The sequence below is a fragment of the Pseudophryne corroboree genome, chromosome 11, assembly GCF_028390025.1.
Source record: "Pseudophryne corroboree isolate aPseCor3 chromosome 11, aPseCor3.hap2, whole genome shotgun sequence".
NCBI lineage: Eukaryota > Metazoa > Chordata > Amphibia > Anura > Myobatrachidae > Pseudophryne > Pseudophryne corroboree.
Genome location: NC_086454.1, coordinates 14,828,937 through 14,847,459, shown reverse-complemented (window position 1 = coordinate 14,847,459; position 18,523 = coordinate 14,828,937). Strand labels below are relative to the sequence as shown.

Genomic DNA, 18,523 nt, shown 5'->3' with positions numbered 1-18,523 from the left:
ACTCTTGATGCTAGAGTACAAACATCCCTCTGAGCATCTCGCATATAAAGAAAAGCATCCTTTAATTGCTCTAGAGTCAATAAAATACTGTCCCTATCCAGGGTCTCAATATTTTCAGTCAGAGAATCCAACCACACTACCCCAGCACTGCACATCCAGGCTGAGGCTATTGCCGGTCGCAGTATAACACCCGTATGTGTGTATATACTCTTCAGTGTAGTTTCCAGCCTCCTATCTGCTGGATCCTTGAGGGCGGCCGTATCAGGAGACGGCAACGCCACTTGCTTTGATAAACGTGTGAGCGCCTTATCCACCTTAGGGGGTGATTCCCAGCGCGCCCTAACCTCTGGTGGGAAAGGGTATAATGCCAACAACTTCTTTGAAATTAGCATTTTTCTATCGGGGGTAACCCACGCTTCATCACACACATCATTCAATTCCTCTGATTCTGGGAAAAATACAGGTAGTTTTTTCACCCCCCACATAATACCCCTTTTTGAGGTACCAGTAGTATCAGAGAGCTGCAAAGCCTCCTTCATTGCCGTGATCATATAACGTGTGGCCCTATTGGAAAATAAGAATTTACTTACCGATAATTCTATTTCTCGGAGTCCGTAGTGGATGCTGGGGTTCCTGAAAGGACCATGGGGAATAGCGGCTCCGCAGGAGACAGGGCACAAAAAAGTAAAGCTTTACTAGGTCAGGTGGTGTGCACTGGCTCCTCCCCCTATGACCCTCCTCCAGACTCCAGTTAGGTACTGTGCCCGGACGAGCATACACAATAAGGGAGGCATTTTGAATCCCGGGTAAGACTCATACCAGCCACACCAATCACACCGTACAACTTGTGATCTAAACCCAGTTAACAGTATGACAACAGAAAGGGCCTCTTAAAGATGGCTCCTTAACAATAACCCGAATTAGTTAACAATAACTATGTACAAGTATTGCAGATAATCCGCACTTGGGATGGGCGCCCAGCATCCACTACGGACTCCGAGAAATAGAATTATCGGTAAGTAAATTCTTATTTTCTCTATCGTCCTAAGTGGATGCTGGGGTTCCTGAAAGGACCATGGGGATTATACCAAAGCTCCCAAACGGGCGGGAGAGTGCGGATGACTCTGCAGCACCGAATGAGAGAACTCCAGGTCCTCCTTTGCCAGGGTATCAAATTTGTAAAATTTTACAAACGTGTTCTCCCCCGACCACGTAGCTGCTCGGCAGAGTTGTAATGCCGAGACCCCTCGGGCAGCCGCCCAAGATGAGCCCACCTTCCTTGTGGAGTGGGCTTTTACAGTTTTAGGCTGTGGCAGGCCTGCCACAGAATGTGCAAGTTGAATTGTGTTACAAATCCAACGAGCAATCGACTGCTTAGAAGCAGGTGCGCCCAACTTGTTGGGTGCATACAATATAAACAGCGAGTCAGATTTTCTGACTCCAGCCGTCCTTGCAATGTATTTTTAAGGCTCTGACAACGTCCAACAACTTGGAGTCCTCCAAGTCGCTAGTGGCCGCAGGCACCACAATAGGTTGGTTCAGATGAAATGCTGATACCACTTTAGGGAGAAAATGCGGACGAGTCCGCAGTTCTGCCCTATCCGAATGGAAGATTAGATAAGGACTTTTATAAGATAAAGCCGCCAATTCAGATACTCTCCTGGCAGAGGCCAGGGCTAGTAACATAGTCACTTTCAATGTGAGATATTTCAAATCCACCTTTTTCAATGGTTCAAACCAATGGGATTTGAGGAAATCTAAAACTACATTTAGATCCCACGGTGCCACCGGAGGCACCACAGGAGGCTGTATATGCAGTACTCCCTTGACAAAAGTCTGGACCTCAGGGACAGAGGCCAATTCTTTTTGGAAGAATATTGACAGGGCCGAAATTTGAACCTTAATGGATCCCAATTTGAGACCCATAGATAATCCTGATTGCAGGAAATGTAGGAAACGACCCAGTTGGAATTCCTCCGTCGGAACCCTCCGATCCTCGCACCACGCTACATATTTTCGCCAAATGCGGTGATAATGTTTCACGGTGACTTCCTTCCGTGCCTTAATCAAGGTAGGAATGACTTCTTCTGGAATGCCTTTCCCTTTTAGGATCTGGCGTTCAACCGCCATGCCGTCAAACGCAGCCGCGGTAAGTCTTGAAAAAGACAGGGACCCTGCTGTAGCAGGTCCCTTCTCAGAGGTAGAGGCCACGGTTCGTCCGTGAGCATCTCTTGGAGTTCCGGATACCAAGTCCTTCTCGGCCAATCCGGAACCACTAGTATTGTTCTTACTCTTCTTTGCCGTATGATCTTCAATACCTTTGGTATGAGCGGCAGAGGAGGAAACACATACACTGACTGGTACACCCAAGGAGTTACCAGTGCGTCCACAGCTATTGCCTGTGGATCTCTTGACCTGGCGCAATATTTGTCCAGTTTCTTGTTGAGGCGAGACGCCATCATGTCTACAATTGGTCTTTCCCAACGGTCTATTAACATGTTGAAGACTTCTGGATGTAGACCCCACTCTCCCGGATGAAGATCGTGTCTGCTGAGGAAGTCTGCTTCCCAGTTGTCCACGCCCGGGATGAACACTGCTGACAGTGCTATCACGTGATTCTCCGCCCAGCGAAGAATCTTGGCAGCTTCTGCCATTGCACTCCTGCTTCTTGTGCCGCCCTGCCTGTTTACATGGGCGACCGCCGTGATGTTGTCCGACTGAATCAACACCGGCTTTCCTTGCAGGAGAAGTTCCGCCTGGCTTAGAGCATTGTAGATTGCTCTTAGTTCCAGAATGTTTATGTGAAGAGACTTTTCCAGACTCGTCCATACTCCCTGGAAGTTTCTTCCTTGTGTGACTGCTCCCCAGCCTCTCAGGCTGGCGTCCGTGGTCACCAGGATCCAATCCTGAATGCCGAATCTGCGGCCTTCTAATAGGTGAGCCTTCTGCAACCACCACAGAAGTGACACCCTTGTCTTTGGTGACAGGGTTATTCGCAGGTGCATCTGCAGATGCGACCCTGACCATTTGTCCAACAGATCCCTTTGGAATATTCTTGCATGGAATCTGCCGAATGGAATTGCTTCGTAAGAAGCCACCATTTTTCCCAGGACTCTTGTGCATTGATGTACTGACACTTTTCCTGGTTTTAGGAGGTTCCTGACCAGATCGGATAACTCCTTGGCTTTTTCCTCTGGAAGGAAAACCTTTTTCTGAACCGTGTCCAGAATCATTCCTAGGAACAGCAGACGAGTTGTCGGGATTAAATGGGATTTTGGAATATTCAGAATCCACCCGTGTTGTCTTAGCACCTCTTGAGATAGTGCTAAAGCTGTCTCCAGCTGTTCTCTGGACCTTGCCCTTATTAGGAGATCGTCCAAGTATGGGATAACTAATACGCCTTTTCTTCGAAGAAGAATCATCATCTCGGCCATTACCTTGGTAAAGACCCGAGGCGCCGTGGACAATCCGAACGGCAGCGTCTGAAACTGATAGTGACAGTTTTGAACAATGAACCTGAGGTACCCCTGGTGTGCGGGGTAAATCGGAACGTGTAGATACGCATCCTTGATGTCCAAGGATACCATAAAGTCCCCTTCTTCCAGGTTCGCTATCACTGCTCTGAGTGACTCCATCTTGAACTTGAACTTTTTTATGTAGAGGTTCAAGGACTTCAGATTTAGAATAGGCCTTACCGAGCCATCCGGCTTCGGTACCACAAATAGAGTGGAATAATACCCCTTTCCTTGTTGTAATAGGGGTACTTTGACTATCACCTGCTGAGCGTACAGCTTGTGAATGGCTTCCAACACCCTCTCCCTTTCGGAAGAGACGGTTGGTAAGGCAGACTTCAGGAAACGATGAGGAGGATCCGTCTCTAATTCCAACCTGTACCCCTGAGATATTATCTGCAGGATCCAGGGGTCTACCTGCGAGTGAGCCCACTGCGCGCTGTAATTTTTGAGACGGCCCCCCACTGTCCCCGAGTCCGCTTGAGAGGCCCCAGCGTCATGCTGAGGTTTTTGCAGGAGCCGGGGAGGGCTTCTGTTCCTGGGAAGGAGCTGCCTGTTGGTGTCTCTTCCCTCTTCCTCTGCCTCGTGGCAGGTACGACAAACCCTTTGCTCTCTTATTTTTGTAGGAGCGAAAAGGCTGCGGTTGAAAGGTCGGTGCCTTTCTCTGTTGGGGAGTGACTTGAGGTAAAAAAGTGGATTTCCCGGCAGTAGCCGTGGCCACCAAGTCTGATAGACCAACTCCAAATAACTCCTCCCCTTTATACGGCAAAACCTCCATGTGACGTTTTGAATCCGCATCGCCTGTCCACTGTCGTGTCCATAAGGCTCTTCTGGCTGAAATGGACATAGCACTCACCCGAGATGCCAGTGTGCAAATATCCCTCTGTGCATCACGCATATAGATAAATGCATCCTTTATTTGTTCTAACGACAGTAAAACATTGTCCCTATCTAGGGTATCAATATTTTCAATCAGGGATTCTGACCAAACTACTCCAGCACTGCACATCCAGGCAGTTGCTATAGCTGGTCGTAGTATAACACCTGCATGTGTGTATATATTCTTTTGAATAACTTCCATCTTTCTATCTGATGGATCCTTAAGTGCGGCCGTCTCAGGAGAGGGTAACGCCACTTGTTTGGATAAGCGTGTGAGCGCCTTGTCCACCTTAGGGGGTGTTTCCCAGCGCGCCCTAACCTCTGGCGGGAAAGGGTATAATGCCAATAACTTTTTTGAAATTATCAACTTTTTATCAGGAGCAACCCACGCTTCATCACACACGTCATTTAATTCTTCTGATTCAGGAAAAACTGTTTGTAGTTTTTTCACACCATACATAATACCCTGTTTTACGGTATCTGTAGTATCAGCTAAATGTAACGTCTCCTTCATTGCCAAAATCATATAACGTGTGGCCCTACTGGAAAATACGTTTGAATTTCTACCGTCGTCACTGGAATCAGTGCCCGTGTCTGGGTCTGTGTCGACCGACTGAGGCAAAGGGCGTTTTACAGCCCCTGACGGTGTTTGAGGCGCCTGGACAGGCATTAATTGATTGTCCGGCCGCCTCATGTCCTCAACTGACTGTTTAAGGGAAGATAAACCATCACGTAATTCCACAAATAAAGGCATCCATTCTGGTGTCGACCCCCTGGGGGGTGACATCTGCATATTTGGCAATTGCTCCGCCTCCACACCAATATCGTCCTCATACATGTCGACACCACGTACCGACACACACCGCAAACTCACAGGGAATGCTCTAATGAAGACAGGACCCACTAGCCCTTTTGGGGAGACAGAGGGAGAGTCTGCCAGCACACACCACAAAGCGCTATATATACAAGGGATATCCTTATATTAAGTGCTCCCTTATAGCTGCTTTAATATATATATATATAGCCATTAATGTGCCCCCCCTCTCTGTTTTACCCTGTTTCTGTAGTGCAGTGCAGGGGAGAGACCTGGGAGCCGTTCTGACCAGCGGAGCTGTGACAGAAAATGGCGCCGTGTGCTGAGGAGATAGGCCCCGCCCCTTTTTCGGCGGGTTCTTCTCCCGCTATTTTTCCAGTCAGGCAGGGGTTAAATATCTCCATATAGCCCCTATGGGCTATATGTGAGGTATTTTTAGCCTTGTATAAGGTTTATATTTGCCTCTCAGAGCGCCCCCCCCCAGCGCTCTGCACCCTCAGTGACTGCCCAGTGAAGTGTGCTGAGAGGAAAATGGCGCACAGCTGCAGTGCTGTGCGCTACCTTATGAAGACTGAGGAGTCTTCAGCCGCCGGTTTCCGGACCTCTTCACGCTTCAGCATCTGCAAGGGGGTCGGCGGCGCGGCTCCGGGACCGGACTCCACGGCTGGGCCTGTGTTCGATCCCTCTGGAGCTAATGGTGTCCAGTAGCCAAGCAGCAAATCCACTCTGCATGCAGGTGAGTTTACTACTTTCCCCCTAAGTCCCACGTTGCAGTGATCCTGTTGCCAGCAGGACTCACTGTAAAGAAAAAAACCTAAACTAAACTTTCTCTAAGCAGCTCTTTAGGAGAGCCACCTAGATTGCACCCTTCTCGTTCGGGCACAAAATCTAACTGGAGTCTGGAGGAGGGTCATAGGGGGAGGAGCCAGTGCACACCACCTGACCTAGTAAAGCTTTACTTTTTTGTGCCCTGTCTCCTGCGGAGCCGCTATTCCCCATGGTCCTTTCAGGAACCCCAGCATCCACTTAGGACGATAGAGAAAATACGTTTACTTCCTCACCGTCGACACTAGATTCATCTGTGTCGGTACCCGTGTCGACTGACTGAGGTAAGGGACGTTTTACAGCCCCTGACGGTGTCTGAGATGCCTGAACCGGTACTAACTGGTTTGCCGGGCGTCTCATTTCGTCAACTGACTTTTGTAATGTGCTGACATTATCACGTAATTCCATAACCAAAGCCATCCATTCCGGTGTCGACTCCCTAGGGGGTGACATTACCATCATCGGCGATTGCTCTGCCTCCACACCAACTTCGTCCTCATACATGTCGACACACACGTACCGACACACACAGCAGCCACACAGTGAATGCTCTATTGAAGACAGGACCCTCCTAGCCCTTTGGGGAGACAGAGGGAGAGTTTGCCAGCACACACCAAAAGCGCTATACAGTATATAACAACCCTAGAAGGTGTTGTTTTTATATATGCGCTCTCAATATATATTTATATCGCCAATTTATGCCCCCCCTCTCTTTGTTACCCTGTTTCTGTAGTGCAGTGCAGGGGAGAGTCGTGGGAGCCTTCCTCACCAGCGGAGCCGTGCAGGAAAATGGCGCCGAGTGCTGAGGAGAATAAGCTCAGCCCCTTTTCCGGCGGGCTTTTCTCCCGGTTTTTCTAATAAACTGGCCTGGGTTAAATACATACATATAGCCTTAATGGCTATATGTGATGTATTTATTTGCCTCTAAGGTACTCTATATTGCTGCCCAGGGCGCCCCCAGCAGCGCCCTGCACCCTCCGTGACCGAGATCCGTGAGCCGTGTAGCAACAATGGCGCACAGCTGCAGTGCTGTGCGCTACCTCTATGAAGACTGAAGTCTTCTGCCGCCTGTTTCCGGACCTCCGTTCTGCCGTTCTTCAGCGTCTGTAAGGGGGATCGGCGGCGCGGCTCCGGGACGAACCCCAGGCTGACCTGTGTTCCGACTCCCTCTGGAGCTCAGTGTCCAGTAGCCTAAGACTTCAATCCTCCTGCAGGCAGGTGAGTTGCAAGTCTCTCCCCTAAGTCCCTCGTTGCAGTGCTCCTGTCGCCAGCAGGAGACACTGATTAGAAACCTAAAAAAAAACTTTTCTAACTAGCTCTTTAAGAGAGCCACCTAGATTGCACCCTCTCGGACGGGCACAAAAACCTAACTGAGGCTTGGAGGAGGGTCATAGGGGGAGGAGCCAGTACGCACCATGTGACCTAAAAGCTTTTTTAGATGTGCCCTGTCTCCTGCGGAGCCCGCTATTCCCCATGGTCCTGACGGAGTCCCCAGCATCCACTAGGACGTTAGAGAAAACCCAGCAGTTCTGCACATGCGTTTGCGGCGCGATGTACGGGCACAACGAATTATGTAGTTTTGCACAGGGTCTAGCGATGCATTTCAGTCGCACTGGTTGCCGCAGAGTGATTGACATGAAAAGGGCGTTTCTGGGTGGCAACTGACCGTTTTCAGGGAGTGTTTGGGAAAATGCAGGCGTGGCTGGGTGAACGCTGGGCGGGTGTGTGACGTCAAATCCGGAACTGAATAGTCTGAAGTGATCGCAAGCGCTGAGTAGGTTTTGAGCTACTCTGAAACTACACAAATGTTTTTTGCATGCGCTCTGCGATACAACCGTTCGCACTTCTGCAAGCTAAAATACACTCCCAGTGGGCGGCGGCATAGCGTTTGCACGGCTGCTAAAAACTGCTAGCGAGCGATCAACTCGGAATGACCCCCAATATCCTACAGATGTGTCCTCTTACATCCTTGCTGCAATCACGCTAAACAGCCCTTCAAGTTATGCCATGCTGTGGCGAGACTCGGTAGCACCGAGCTGCTTTTTTTGCCGGTTTTCCGCGAAAATGCATCTTAGTCACAAAGTAATGTAGTAGGAGGCACGGGCAGCTTCTGCTGATTAAAATGACACGTGCCAAGCCTATATTGTGTGTGTAATTGCGGCTCTATCTGTATCCGAAATGTCATGGTACAGTGATTTCCAGGAAAACACTGTAGCATAGCATTTTGTATGCAGATACAGTTGCAGTCACACAGAATATAGGCATGGTGCGTGTCATTTTAGATCAGCAGAAGCTGCTTGTGCGTCCTGTTACATTAATTTACGTCTAAAAAGCACAAAAAAGATGCTAGGCGCTACAGAGTCACACGGCGCTCGCGCGGTGTGTGTAATGCGACTTGTAGTGCAAGGAGCACAGATCTAAGAGAACACATCTGTATGCCGGATCTCATCCTACTTCGCAAACTGCTCCTTCAGTGTTTGCTTCCCTGGATCTACGTCCTCGTTTCCTCCATCTATACCATAATCTCCTTAGAACGCCGATAATGCCTTAGTGGCAGATTAAATTATCCACGGGGCATACTGCGCGGCTGCAGCTCTGCCCTGAGCTGTTCATTTATTGCCGCTACCCCATGCGGTAAGCCCCAGAGGGTGCACTTAATGCAGAAGGATCCACGTTAAAGTGCACCCATATGCAAACTGTCAAGTAATTGAATAGCTCCGGGCATTAAACTCTGGAGCTGCAGCCGAGCGGTAAGTCCTGCAACTAATTGAATCTGCCCCTTAGTGGATGACACCGAAATGGAACTAGCCACTCTGGATCTTTCACCCTATGTCCAGTCCTGGCCTCTCTTGACCTCAAACTGAACCTTTCAAATATGGAGCTAATAATATTACCCCTAGTCAGAAGCTACATCACCTCTGTCGTACTTTCCTCCGTTTACACAATACAGCTTTAACGCATACACGGCCATACCCAAGCGCCGTGTCAGATAGACATCACAGAACATCGCTCTGACACCTTAAGGTGAAGCACATCTACATACGCACAACACAGGTTAAAGCAATAATCCCTTGAAAAACTGAAGTGCTTGTTTTATTGGCATAACTCTCAGTGGCAGGATGTAAATATTCTTTATGCTATTATTAATATAGAGTTCTGTACAATGACATGAGTTATCATGGCAACCACAGTCACATGGCACATGATATAATGAACAGAGCAGCTTTAGCACGCCCCTTCTGAGCTCTGTCTGCACTGACACGTCCTCCCTCTCCTCCCCCCCCCCTCTGCCATCAAATGACATGCTGAGATATGTGACCATGTGGCAGCCACACTTGTTTGCCCTCCAGAATAAGTTTGAAAAGGAGATAATGACTTACACAACAACAGCTAAGAAAAATATCAAGCATACTTAAAAAGGTTGCTTAACTCTTAAAGAAATTAAAACCTACATGGGATGGCTGCTATAACGCCTTCCGACCTCTGCGTCTGTTATTACCCAGTTTTGTTCTATTACTGTTGTTCCAATTGTAAAGCGCAACAGAATATGCTGCGCTATATAAGAAACTGCTAATAAATATATAATGTTTAAGTTCTTTGTCAAAAACGAACAGCCACGTATTCTAAGGAATAATGAGCCCTGTATAGTGAACGGTAATGATATTCGAAAACCCCTCGGAGGTGGGTGTACTCGACCCATAGAATCAGTAGGGCGCTGTCAATAGAATAGCGGAAGCAGGACCAATGGTAGCCTATCAGATATTAGCTATAATGCAGTCAGATGAAGAAGCTGCTGAAAGCCGACGTTTGGTTGGATGTTTGCAACATGATATTGAATAAAGTTATAATAGGTCCGTTTTTTTGGGGGGGGGGGAGAAAGCCGATCACTCACTAGTACAGGTTGAGTCTCCCTTATCCAAAATGCTTGGGACCAGAGGTATTTTGGATATGGGAATTTTCCGTATTTCGGAATAACTGCATACCATAATGAGATATCAAGGTGATGGGACCCAAGTCTAAGCACAGAATGCATTTATGTCTCATATACACCTTATACACACAGCCTGAAGGTCATTTAATACAATATTTATAATAATTTTGTGTTTTAAACAAAGTTTGAGTACATTGAGCCACAGAAAACAAAGGTTTCACTATGTCACTCTCACTCAAAAAAGTCCGTATTTCGGAATATTTGGATATGGGATACTCAACCTGTGTGTCCCCTGGGGTAACAATATCTGAGTATTCCTTATTCCTTATAAAAAACCAAACACATGTTGTATAAAACGCAGTTCTCACTTGCAGCATGAAATTACCGGCGCCGTGATGTAGCTCATTAGTATTATGTGACAATAACAAGCATCAGTCCTCGTTATGTTGATTGCATTCAATGTCAGTATTTACTTACAATACTTTGCTTGTACTATTCATGCATTTATACACGGTGGAATCACATTATTATAACCACCAGCTGATAGCAGAGTAACCGCCGTGCGCAGCGCGGACAGCAGCGAGACGGGCGGATCTGTCATGTTAGATACACATCTGGTAGCCCCCAGGTTCATTATAACGGTGAGCTGCTCCGCTATACTGTGTCAGTCGCCCCTCACGCCACCTTCATAGCCAACATTTACGTTGGTTATCCGCAATGGTGCCATTTGTCCAGTCACGATAGACCTTCACCGCAGCAGCACGCGAACAGTTCACAAACTGCGCTGTGTCAGTAATACTGCCGCCATTGGCCCAAAAGCCGATAATCAGCTCTTTTTGCAACTCAGATAAATTGCCCCTTTTACCCATAACAGCAACGAGTGATATGGGTGCAGATGGCCTGTCGCACACCTTATACGCCCACCAAGTCAGCGCACGACACGTACTGCATGGGCTACGCGCTGCCGACATCACATGTAGGAGGAGGTCATAATAATGTGACTCAACCGGCGGATTTTACAAACTTAATCACACACAACACGAACTAACGTAAATGTCGGTATTTGGGGGGATTGCGAGGAGGGTCTGAAGTTCTGCATCATATTTCAGCACCTTGTTTTGTTTTATATTTGTACACTTTTATGAGCAGCCGTTCAGTCTGAGAGCACCGCCCGGCCTTTCCATAGTAAATACAGCCGACCACTGCTCATTGCCGGAGTGTCAGGGAAGGGTTACAGTCCTATCTTCCCAGCATTGTTCAGAAAATTCCTGTTCTAAAACCAAGATGCGGGCAGGTCTCAGACGCCAGCTGCGCCTCTGAAATACCCGCACGGAAAACACAGACAGGGATAAAGGGGAGAATATGTGAGCAGCTGACACCTCTCCAACCCCTCAGGACGGGAAACCCTATCCACCAACAAGCCTGGACGGATTCTGCAGCAGAAAGCCATTCTTCCACCCCCCCCCCCCTCCCCCACCCTCCTCCGGGCGCATTCCACGGTGTTTGCGACACCTTTATAAACCAGCAACCACTCGCAATAATCCGCTGCCACAGACTACAAAGCTCCTAATTTTTCCAGAGAGCAAGATTTGCATTTTTAACACTGAAATCCAAATCAGAGGAAGAGGGGGAAAAAAACAATAAGAAAACCAGACAACTATTAATAGAACGGCTTTGAAGTTTGGAGTTCTACTGCGGTAATTCCGATGGCATTGGAGGTTCCTGACAAACACAACAATTATAAGATCTCTTTTGATTATCATGCATCTCAAGCACAGACTTAAAGGGCCGTACACACCGGGAGATTTCTCCCAGAGATGTGCGCTGCGTGATGTAGCGCAGAACGCTCAGCACACAGCAAGATGTGTGCTGCGCGAGGGGTGGGGGGACGGGGGAGGCTTATTTTACCCAGCGGTGAAATGGGCGATCTAACTAGACTTGGCCTGCATGCACTGGCAATAGCGACGCATGGGGCTGCGCATCGCTATCGGTACGGGGCCTACACACGGAGAGATCCGTGCTTCATTTCTAAGCAATCTGGTCAGAACGCTTAGAAATTAAGCACTGATCTCTCCGTGTGTACACCGCTTAAAGGCCCATATAGACGGGCCGATGTGCGAACCGCTCAGCACACATCTCTCCCGCCGCTCAGCACAGCGTGATCTGTTCTGAGCGTGCGGGGGGAGACGGGGCGGCCGCTCATTTCACCCAGCGGGTGAAATGAGCGACCAGCTAGATTGGCTTGCACGGCAGGCCAATCTAGCACCAGCGATAGCGATGCGTGGGGCTGCGCATCGCTATCGCTGTAAGGTGTACACACGGAGCGATCCTGCTTAAATTCTAAGCAATCTAGTGAGATTGCTTAGAATATCGCTCCATGAGTACCCCCCTTAAGAGCACCACATTCAAATTTCTTAAAGGGATTAACCTTAAATGTATGTGGTTCTATTGCGCCCAGCAGATGGGGGCTTTTAAACTTTGATAACTACACAAAGGGTAAAGGGAGAGATTAAGCAGTCAGAGGAAAATGTGGGAAAAACAAAGTCCACTCCAACTGTGGCCCCACAGAGGGCTATGAAGAAAGAGAATTTTTGAGACGGGATGAAAGGCGTTGAAGGAAAAGTTCACAGCTGGGAGGATTTTTCTACAGCTACATAAAAGCAGCGGCCTGACCTCGCAGGCGCCCGCCACGACCAATGCATCCTCAGAGCTGGGGACCTGCGCTTCAGGAACTCGGCTTGCCAAAAAAGGTGAACAGCACCACCTGCAGGATAAGCAGAAGAATGACACGTTCTCTTGCACAATGCTTTGAATATATTTGCAAAAATGTTCCAAAAAACAACAATGCATTAATTACACAGGTCAGTGTTCGGACGTTACAGAAATGTTTTTGCCATATTGCAATTGAAACAAAATAGTACAAAACGAATGAAGCTGCAAAGTCCAAGACAAAGAGTAAAGGAACAAATGGTGTCGCTGAGGCACGAGGCACACCCTGGTGACAGTATCAATACTGCTTCAGCTGATACCATGGCTGCCCCCACTGTGTGCCAGCCACAGGTACAAGCGGGTTCCCAAATACTGCTGGTCAGACCTCCTTCATGTGACTCAGGACAGTGATCTATGGTCTCTCATCGCCCCGAGCGCACTTGGACTAACCGACGATTACTTGTTAGCAACTGCAGAGAGCTGGTCTCTGATCCGGCCCAGTCCGTCCAGCATAGTGTCCAAGGTTTCTTTGCCAAGTTCCATGTTCAGGGTGGACATCGTTGGGTTCAGTCTACACAGATCAGGATCCTCCTGGATCTGGGGAACAAGCAACACGTTGTCACGTCAGTGGATTTCCTCTTCTACCTTAGCAAATAAGCCCCTTTTATCCTAAAGCCCTGCCCTCCCTTACAGTTCCACACAGTGGGGGCAACCACGTTATGGACTGAATTAATATTCACGAGAATGCAGCCAATCAGAGAGCTATGTGATGGCGGTGATAGGCTGCATGCACGGGAGTGCCGGGTTACCCCACACAATGTACGCCGCCTCTTTACGCAGCCAAACTTATGAAAAGTTCTGTGACGTATCCACTACAATATTTATTTATTTATTTATTATCCTTTATTTATATGGCGCCACAAGGGTTCCGCAGCGCCCAATTACAGAATACATAAACAAATAATCAAACAGGAAAACAGCAACTTACAGTTGATGACAGTATAGGACAAGTACAGGGTAAATACACATAGTTACATCAGCAGATGACACTGGAATAAGTATCAGGTGGCAGAAGACTACAATAATACTGGGGTTGTCGGTCCGGCAAATTGTTGTCTAGGGGTCACCACTATGGGAGCGTGAGATCATCTGCATTTAGGAGCGTGACAATAGGAGAGTCAGCGGTAAAGGCTGTTCTGACATTACGTCTGCATTTCTGCAATGAGCGTCTCCATCTCCGTCACACAATTATGAAACTGCTTATTTAAGTACCCGGTACCAAGAGCAATAATGCGCCATTACCAAGAGTTTAGTGTGCTAAAAGCTGATAATGGTTACAGTACAGCATTGCTATATAATTCCTATTATTACACAAGTCCCATTGTGCGACTCACATCTAGGGAACAGGGCGACAAGCCCCTCAGTGCATTATTCATGTACGTCATTAGTTATTCTCAGAGAACCACTAAGCAACAAAACTGGAACTTGTACGCCTATATCATGGCGGTGTGCGTTACGGTGACACAGTACAGCTGCTCTTATATAAAGGCTTAAAGCTGATGCCCCGCCCACACCTTCAGGATGGCAACCTGACAGGCTAGTCCATGAAATCTGAGAGCGCTCACGCCCTACCAATAAGCCAATCCAGGCAGTGCATTGCCGCAGAGCAAAGCTGTCAGTCACTCTGCCGAGATAGATAAGCCTCAACCGCAGCGCAAGGGAACCGTACGATAAACATATATAACTAGGAGATTCATCGCGCCCTACGGGCGCTCTTCACACCGTCGAAAGGGGCTACGCCCCCTTAACTCCTGCACGCCTTGCTGGGGTTCAATATTTGTATTATATGGAGTATTACCTGCATTCCTAGGTTTGTTAGTGGTTAAATATTGCAAGACGGCGTGAACAGTGCCTGCAGAGCACGATGCACAGAATGTAGCGGGTGCGGGGGGGGGGGGGGCGGGGAGTATGTAGATGCTGCGGGTGGAGGGGGGGTGGATGCAGGTGGGGGGGGGGGGGGTGCGGGACCTATAACTATGTAATGTTATGTGTAACAATATATAGGACACGGATAAGGATGTATGTGATATAGACATACCCGCATGAAGAGGTATATGGTGTCATTAGACACAGAGGGGAGTGCTGGTACAATGCGGAGCAGGAGCAGCTGTGTCCTCTCTACACCGTACCATCCTTCAGGTGTAGCAACGCGGACATGTTGCGCACGCAATGTCTCCACGCGGCCGCAGGTGCACCAGTCCCCTCTGCATGCGCTATATGCGCGCCCCCCTCAGGTGCTGTGTGAGGGATAGGGAGGAGGCGGCACAGCGAAGCATCACCAATATACCGGTAGCTACGGGGGGCACCACAGGGGGTTATGGCTCCTGTCCTCCTGGTGAGGGTTTGTCAGGGAGTTATCCAGGAGCCGGTGGTATGGACCCTGTATGGGACACAGGGGGGTAGGGAGGGGACACAGACGCGGGGCGGTAGGGAGGGGATAGAGAGACGCGGGGCGGTAGGGAGGCGATGCAGAGACGCGGGGCGGTAGGGAGGGGATAGAGAGATGCGGGGCGGTAGGGAGGGGATAGAGACGCGGGGCGGTAGGGAGGGGATAGAGACGCGGGCGGTAGGGAGGGGCTAGAGAGGCGGGGCGGTAGGGAGGGGATACAGAGATGCAGGGCGGTAGGGAGGGGATAGAGAGACGCGGGTCGGTAGGGAGGGGATACAGAGATGCAGGGCGGTAGGGAGGGGATAGAGAGACGCGGGTCGGTAGGGAGGGGATACAGAGATGCAGGGCGGTAGGGAGGGGATAGAGAGACGCGGGTCAGTAGGGAGGGGATGCAGAGACGCAGGGCGGTAGGGAAGGGATAGAGAGACGCGGGTCGGTAGGGAGGGGATAGAGAGACGCGGGTCGGTAGGGAGGGGATGCAGAGACGCAGGGCGGTAGGGAGGGGATAGAGAGACGCGGGTCGGTAGGGAGGGGATAGAGAGACGCGGGTCGGTAGGGAGGGGATGCAGAGACGCAGGGCGGTAGGGAGGGGATAGAGAGACGCGGGTCGGTAGGGAGGGGATAGAGAGACGCGGGTCGGTAGGGAGGGGATAGAGAGAAGCGGGCGGTAGGGTGGGGATAGAGGCATAGGGAGGAGGGGATACAGAGACGTGGGGCAGTAGGGAGGGGACGCAGAGACGCGGGCGGTAGGGAGGGGATAGAGAGACGTAGGGTGGTAGGGAGGGGATACAGCGGCACAGGGCGGTAGAGAGGGGATACAGAGAGGCAGGGCGGTAGGGAGGGGATACAGAGACGCGGGTCGGTAGCGAGGGGATAGAGAGAAGCGGGGCGGTAGGGTGGGGATACAGAGGCGTAGGGAGGAGGGGATACAGAGACGTGGGGCGGTAGGGAGGGGACACAGAAAGACGCGGGGTGGTAGGGAGGGGATAGAGAGACGTGGGGCGGTAGGGAGGGGATAGAGAGACGTGGGGCGGTAGGGAGGGGATAGAGAGACGTGAAGCGGTAGGGAGGGGATAGAGAGAAGCAGGGCGGTAGGGTGGGGATACAGAGGCGTAGGGAGGAGGGGATACAGAGAGACTTGCTACACATGTGGTGGGCGGGCTCTGTGACTCCGCCCACCGCCGTGACTCCACCCAGCGTTTGAAATGCAGGCACAGAGTCACAGGGCTAATATATAGGAGATACATAGCAGAAAAAACAGCCGAATAGAACACAGAAAGATATGTGATGTCTGTATACAAGCTTACCCTGCTAACCCACCGGACATTGTATATACTCACTCTCATCTGCAGCAGGCACGTGGGCACCGCCATGCTAGTGACAGAGTCTGACGAGGTCTTGATGTCCACTCTCCAGTCCAGATCTACCAGGCGTGGTAAGGAGACTAAGGGGGGAGACAGAATTCAGTGCAAAGGCCTAACGCTCCATCCATATAATGATCATAACTCGCGCCAGTCTCATGACCGTTACATATGCGGATGAAATTTTACACAAAAAAAAAGTCTACATGTTGCCTGTTTAATGGCAGGACAAATGCTGCTACACTGCGGTACTACAAATGTTATCTCTGCCGTATTTCTCACTCCGCCTCCCCATTCCTCGCCGCTGTGATGCAACCCGATAGAGTAGCCGGATTATTCGTAACGCCATCTATAAAATGGGGGAGTTTTAAACTTTAAAAAAAAAAAAAAAAAAGTGCCTACCTGGCTAGTCATAGAAACCCCCGTGGGGGTCACCGCAGTGTTACCGGGGCAAGTAACAGGGTTTCCTTCACGGAGGAGTCTAGAGAAAGGTTGTAATGCTAGTTACACGCCTGAACAATTTTACTCATGCACCAGCTAGCTTCATCATTTCTCAGCAATGGGAGGAGCCTCAGATCTGTAGTGATTTACCGTTCCGATCAGGTTACTAAAGCTCGTCACACATATGATGTTTTTACGCGCATTATGGGCAGAAATGTCAGAGGATCGGCAATGCACACAAACTGCAAAATGCGCATTATATCGGCTCATCGGCTCCCACAGACGCCATACAGCAGGTCAGATCCAATCCTCCGATCCGACTGGTTTCGACACAATAATCCGCCCTGGGTGCTGCATACACGCCATGAGATTAGCTACAAATATCAGCTGGTCGCCCCAGTTACGGCATAAGGAGTACGTCGTTCTGGTGTAACCGAGCGAGAAAGGTGATACTGCTGATGGCGGCCACTAGAGGCAGCCAAGGACACAGATGAGAGCGCACTTACTGCTGGAGTTCTGGGCGTCACTTCTCCACGTGGATCTAATGGGACAGAAAAAAAACAAAAAACATTTCAGGAGACACGTAACCTCCTCATAACAGGTTCAGACCACCGCAGTGTACGATCCCCGGAGTACTAATCTCCAATACACTGTGGGGGCAGCCATTTTGTGGGTAGAACCAATATATGAGACACCAGAGGCCTACGTCCTATTTCCAGCATTTGGACATGAAATGGGGTGCAACATGGGTAGAGCCCGCGTGGCTTTGGTTGCCAAGGGTGGAGCCAAATGTCTTAACATTTTCCAGTCAGAAACATCATTGTCTACTGAATTAATCCGATTACTTCCCTAGGAGCTAGTGCTCTCATTGAGGCATGAGGCACGAAGGGTGTCAAACAGTTCCTGTTGACTAGACAGGCCGCATTGCTGTGAATATTTATGTAGCCCTCAAAGCGGCAGCCTCCACTACGTACAGGCCGCGGACGCTCTTCAAGGCTTATGTACTGGATGTGACTGTTAGTATGCTTAGAAATACATATAATAATGACTTACTAGACCATATTTATGATCACCGTAATATTCCAATGGGCTCTATTAAGCCACTGGCGACCGGAGAATCATGGGAGTAGTAGTATGATGGTAAGTGGAACCTGTAACGAAACTACAACTCCCATGATTCCTAAGCGGCGAGCAACTGAGCACATGACTGCCCCTCCCCCACCACCACTCACACATTCTCCAGGATTATTTTGGTCAGGAGATTTTTCAGGTTCTGATGGAAGCCCTCTGGGAAGACGGAGAGGATTTGCTCTGCGGTCATGAGGCCTCTGTACACCACATGGCGGGTCAGTGCGTGTAGACCGTGTACCACCTACGCGGGAGGAAAGTTTAGACAGCTGAAAACATTGGTCTATATTAGAGAATTTCATCCAATGTAACGCAAAGACTGACAGACAAGATTTTAATAGATTGTTACCATGATTTCTAGAGATCTGCAGACCATTGCTCTGTTACGGCGGATCCTCAGCAAAAACACTTAGCAGAGCATCTCACACTCACATACCGGGAACTGTCTAAAGCCAGATAATTTTTTCCCCCACT

At 49.5% G+C, this 18,523-nt stretch overlaps 1 protein-coding gene across 1 annotated transcript in view; it reads right to left on the bottom strand.

Annotated features, from left to right (window-relative positions):
• Nucleotides 1-12,752: 12,752 nt before the first annotated feature.
• COMMD9 (COMM domain containing 9) overlaps nt 12,753-18,523 on the bottom strand; it is a 29,686-nt gene continuing 23,915 nt past the window's right edge. Inside the window, exons 3-6 of the mRNA XM_063946289.1 lie at nt 18,154-18,293; nt 17,428-17,462; nt 16,460-16,563; nt 12,753-13,267 (exon numbers count right to left, since the gene is read on the bottom strand). Coding sequence (XP_063802359.1) covers nt 13,127-13,267; nt 16,460-16,563; nt 17,428-17,462; nt 18,154-18,293 — 420 coding nt within the window. The 3' untranslated portion in view covers nt 12,753-13,126. The remainder of the gene's footprint in view (nt 13,268-16,459; nt 16,564-17,427; nt 17,463-18,153; nt 18,294-18,523) is intronic.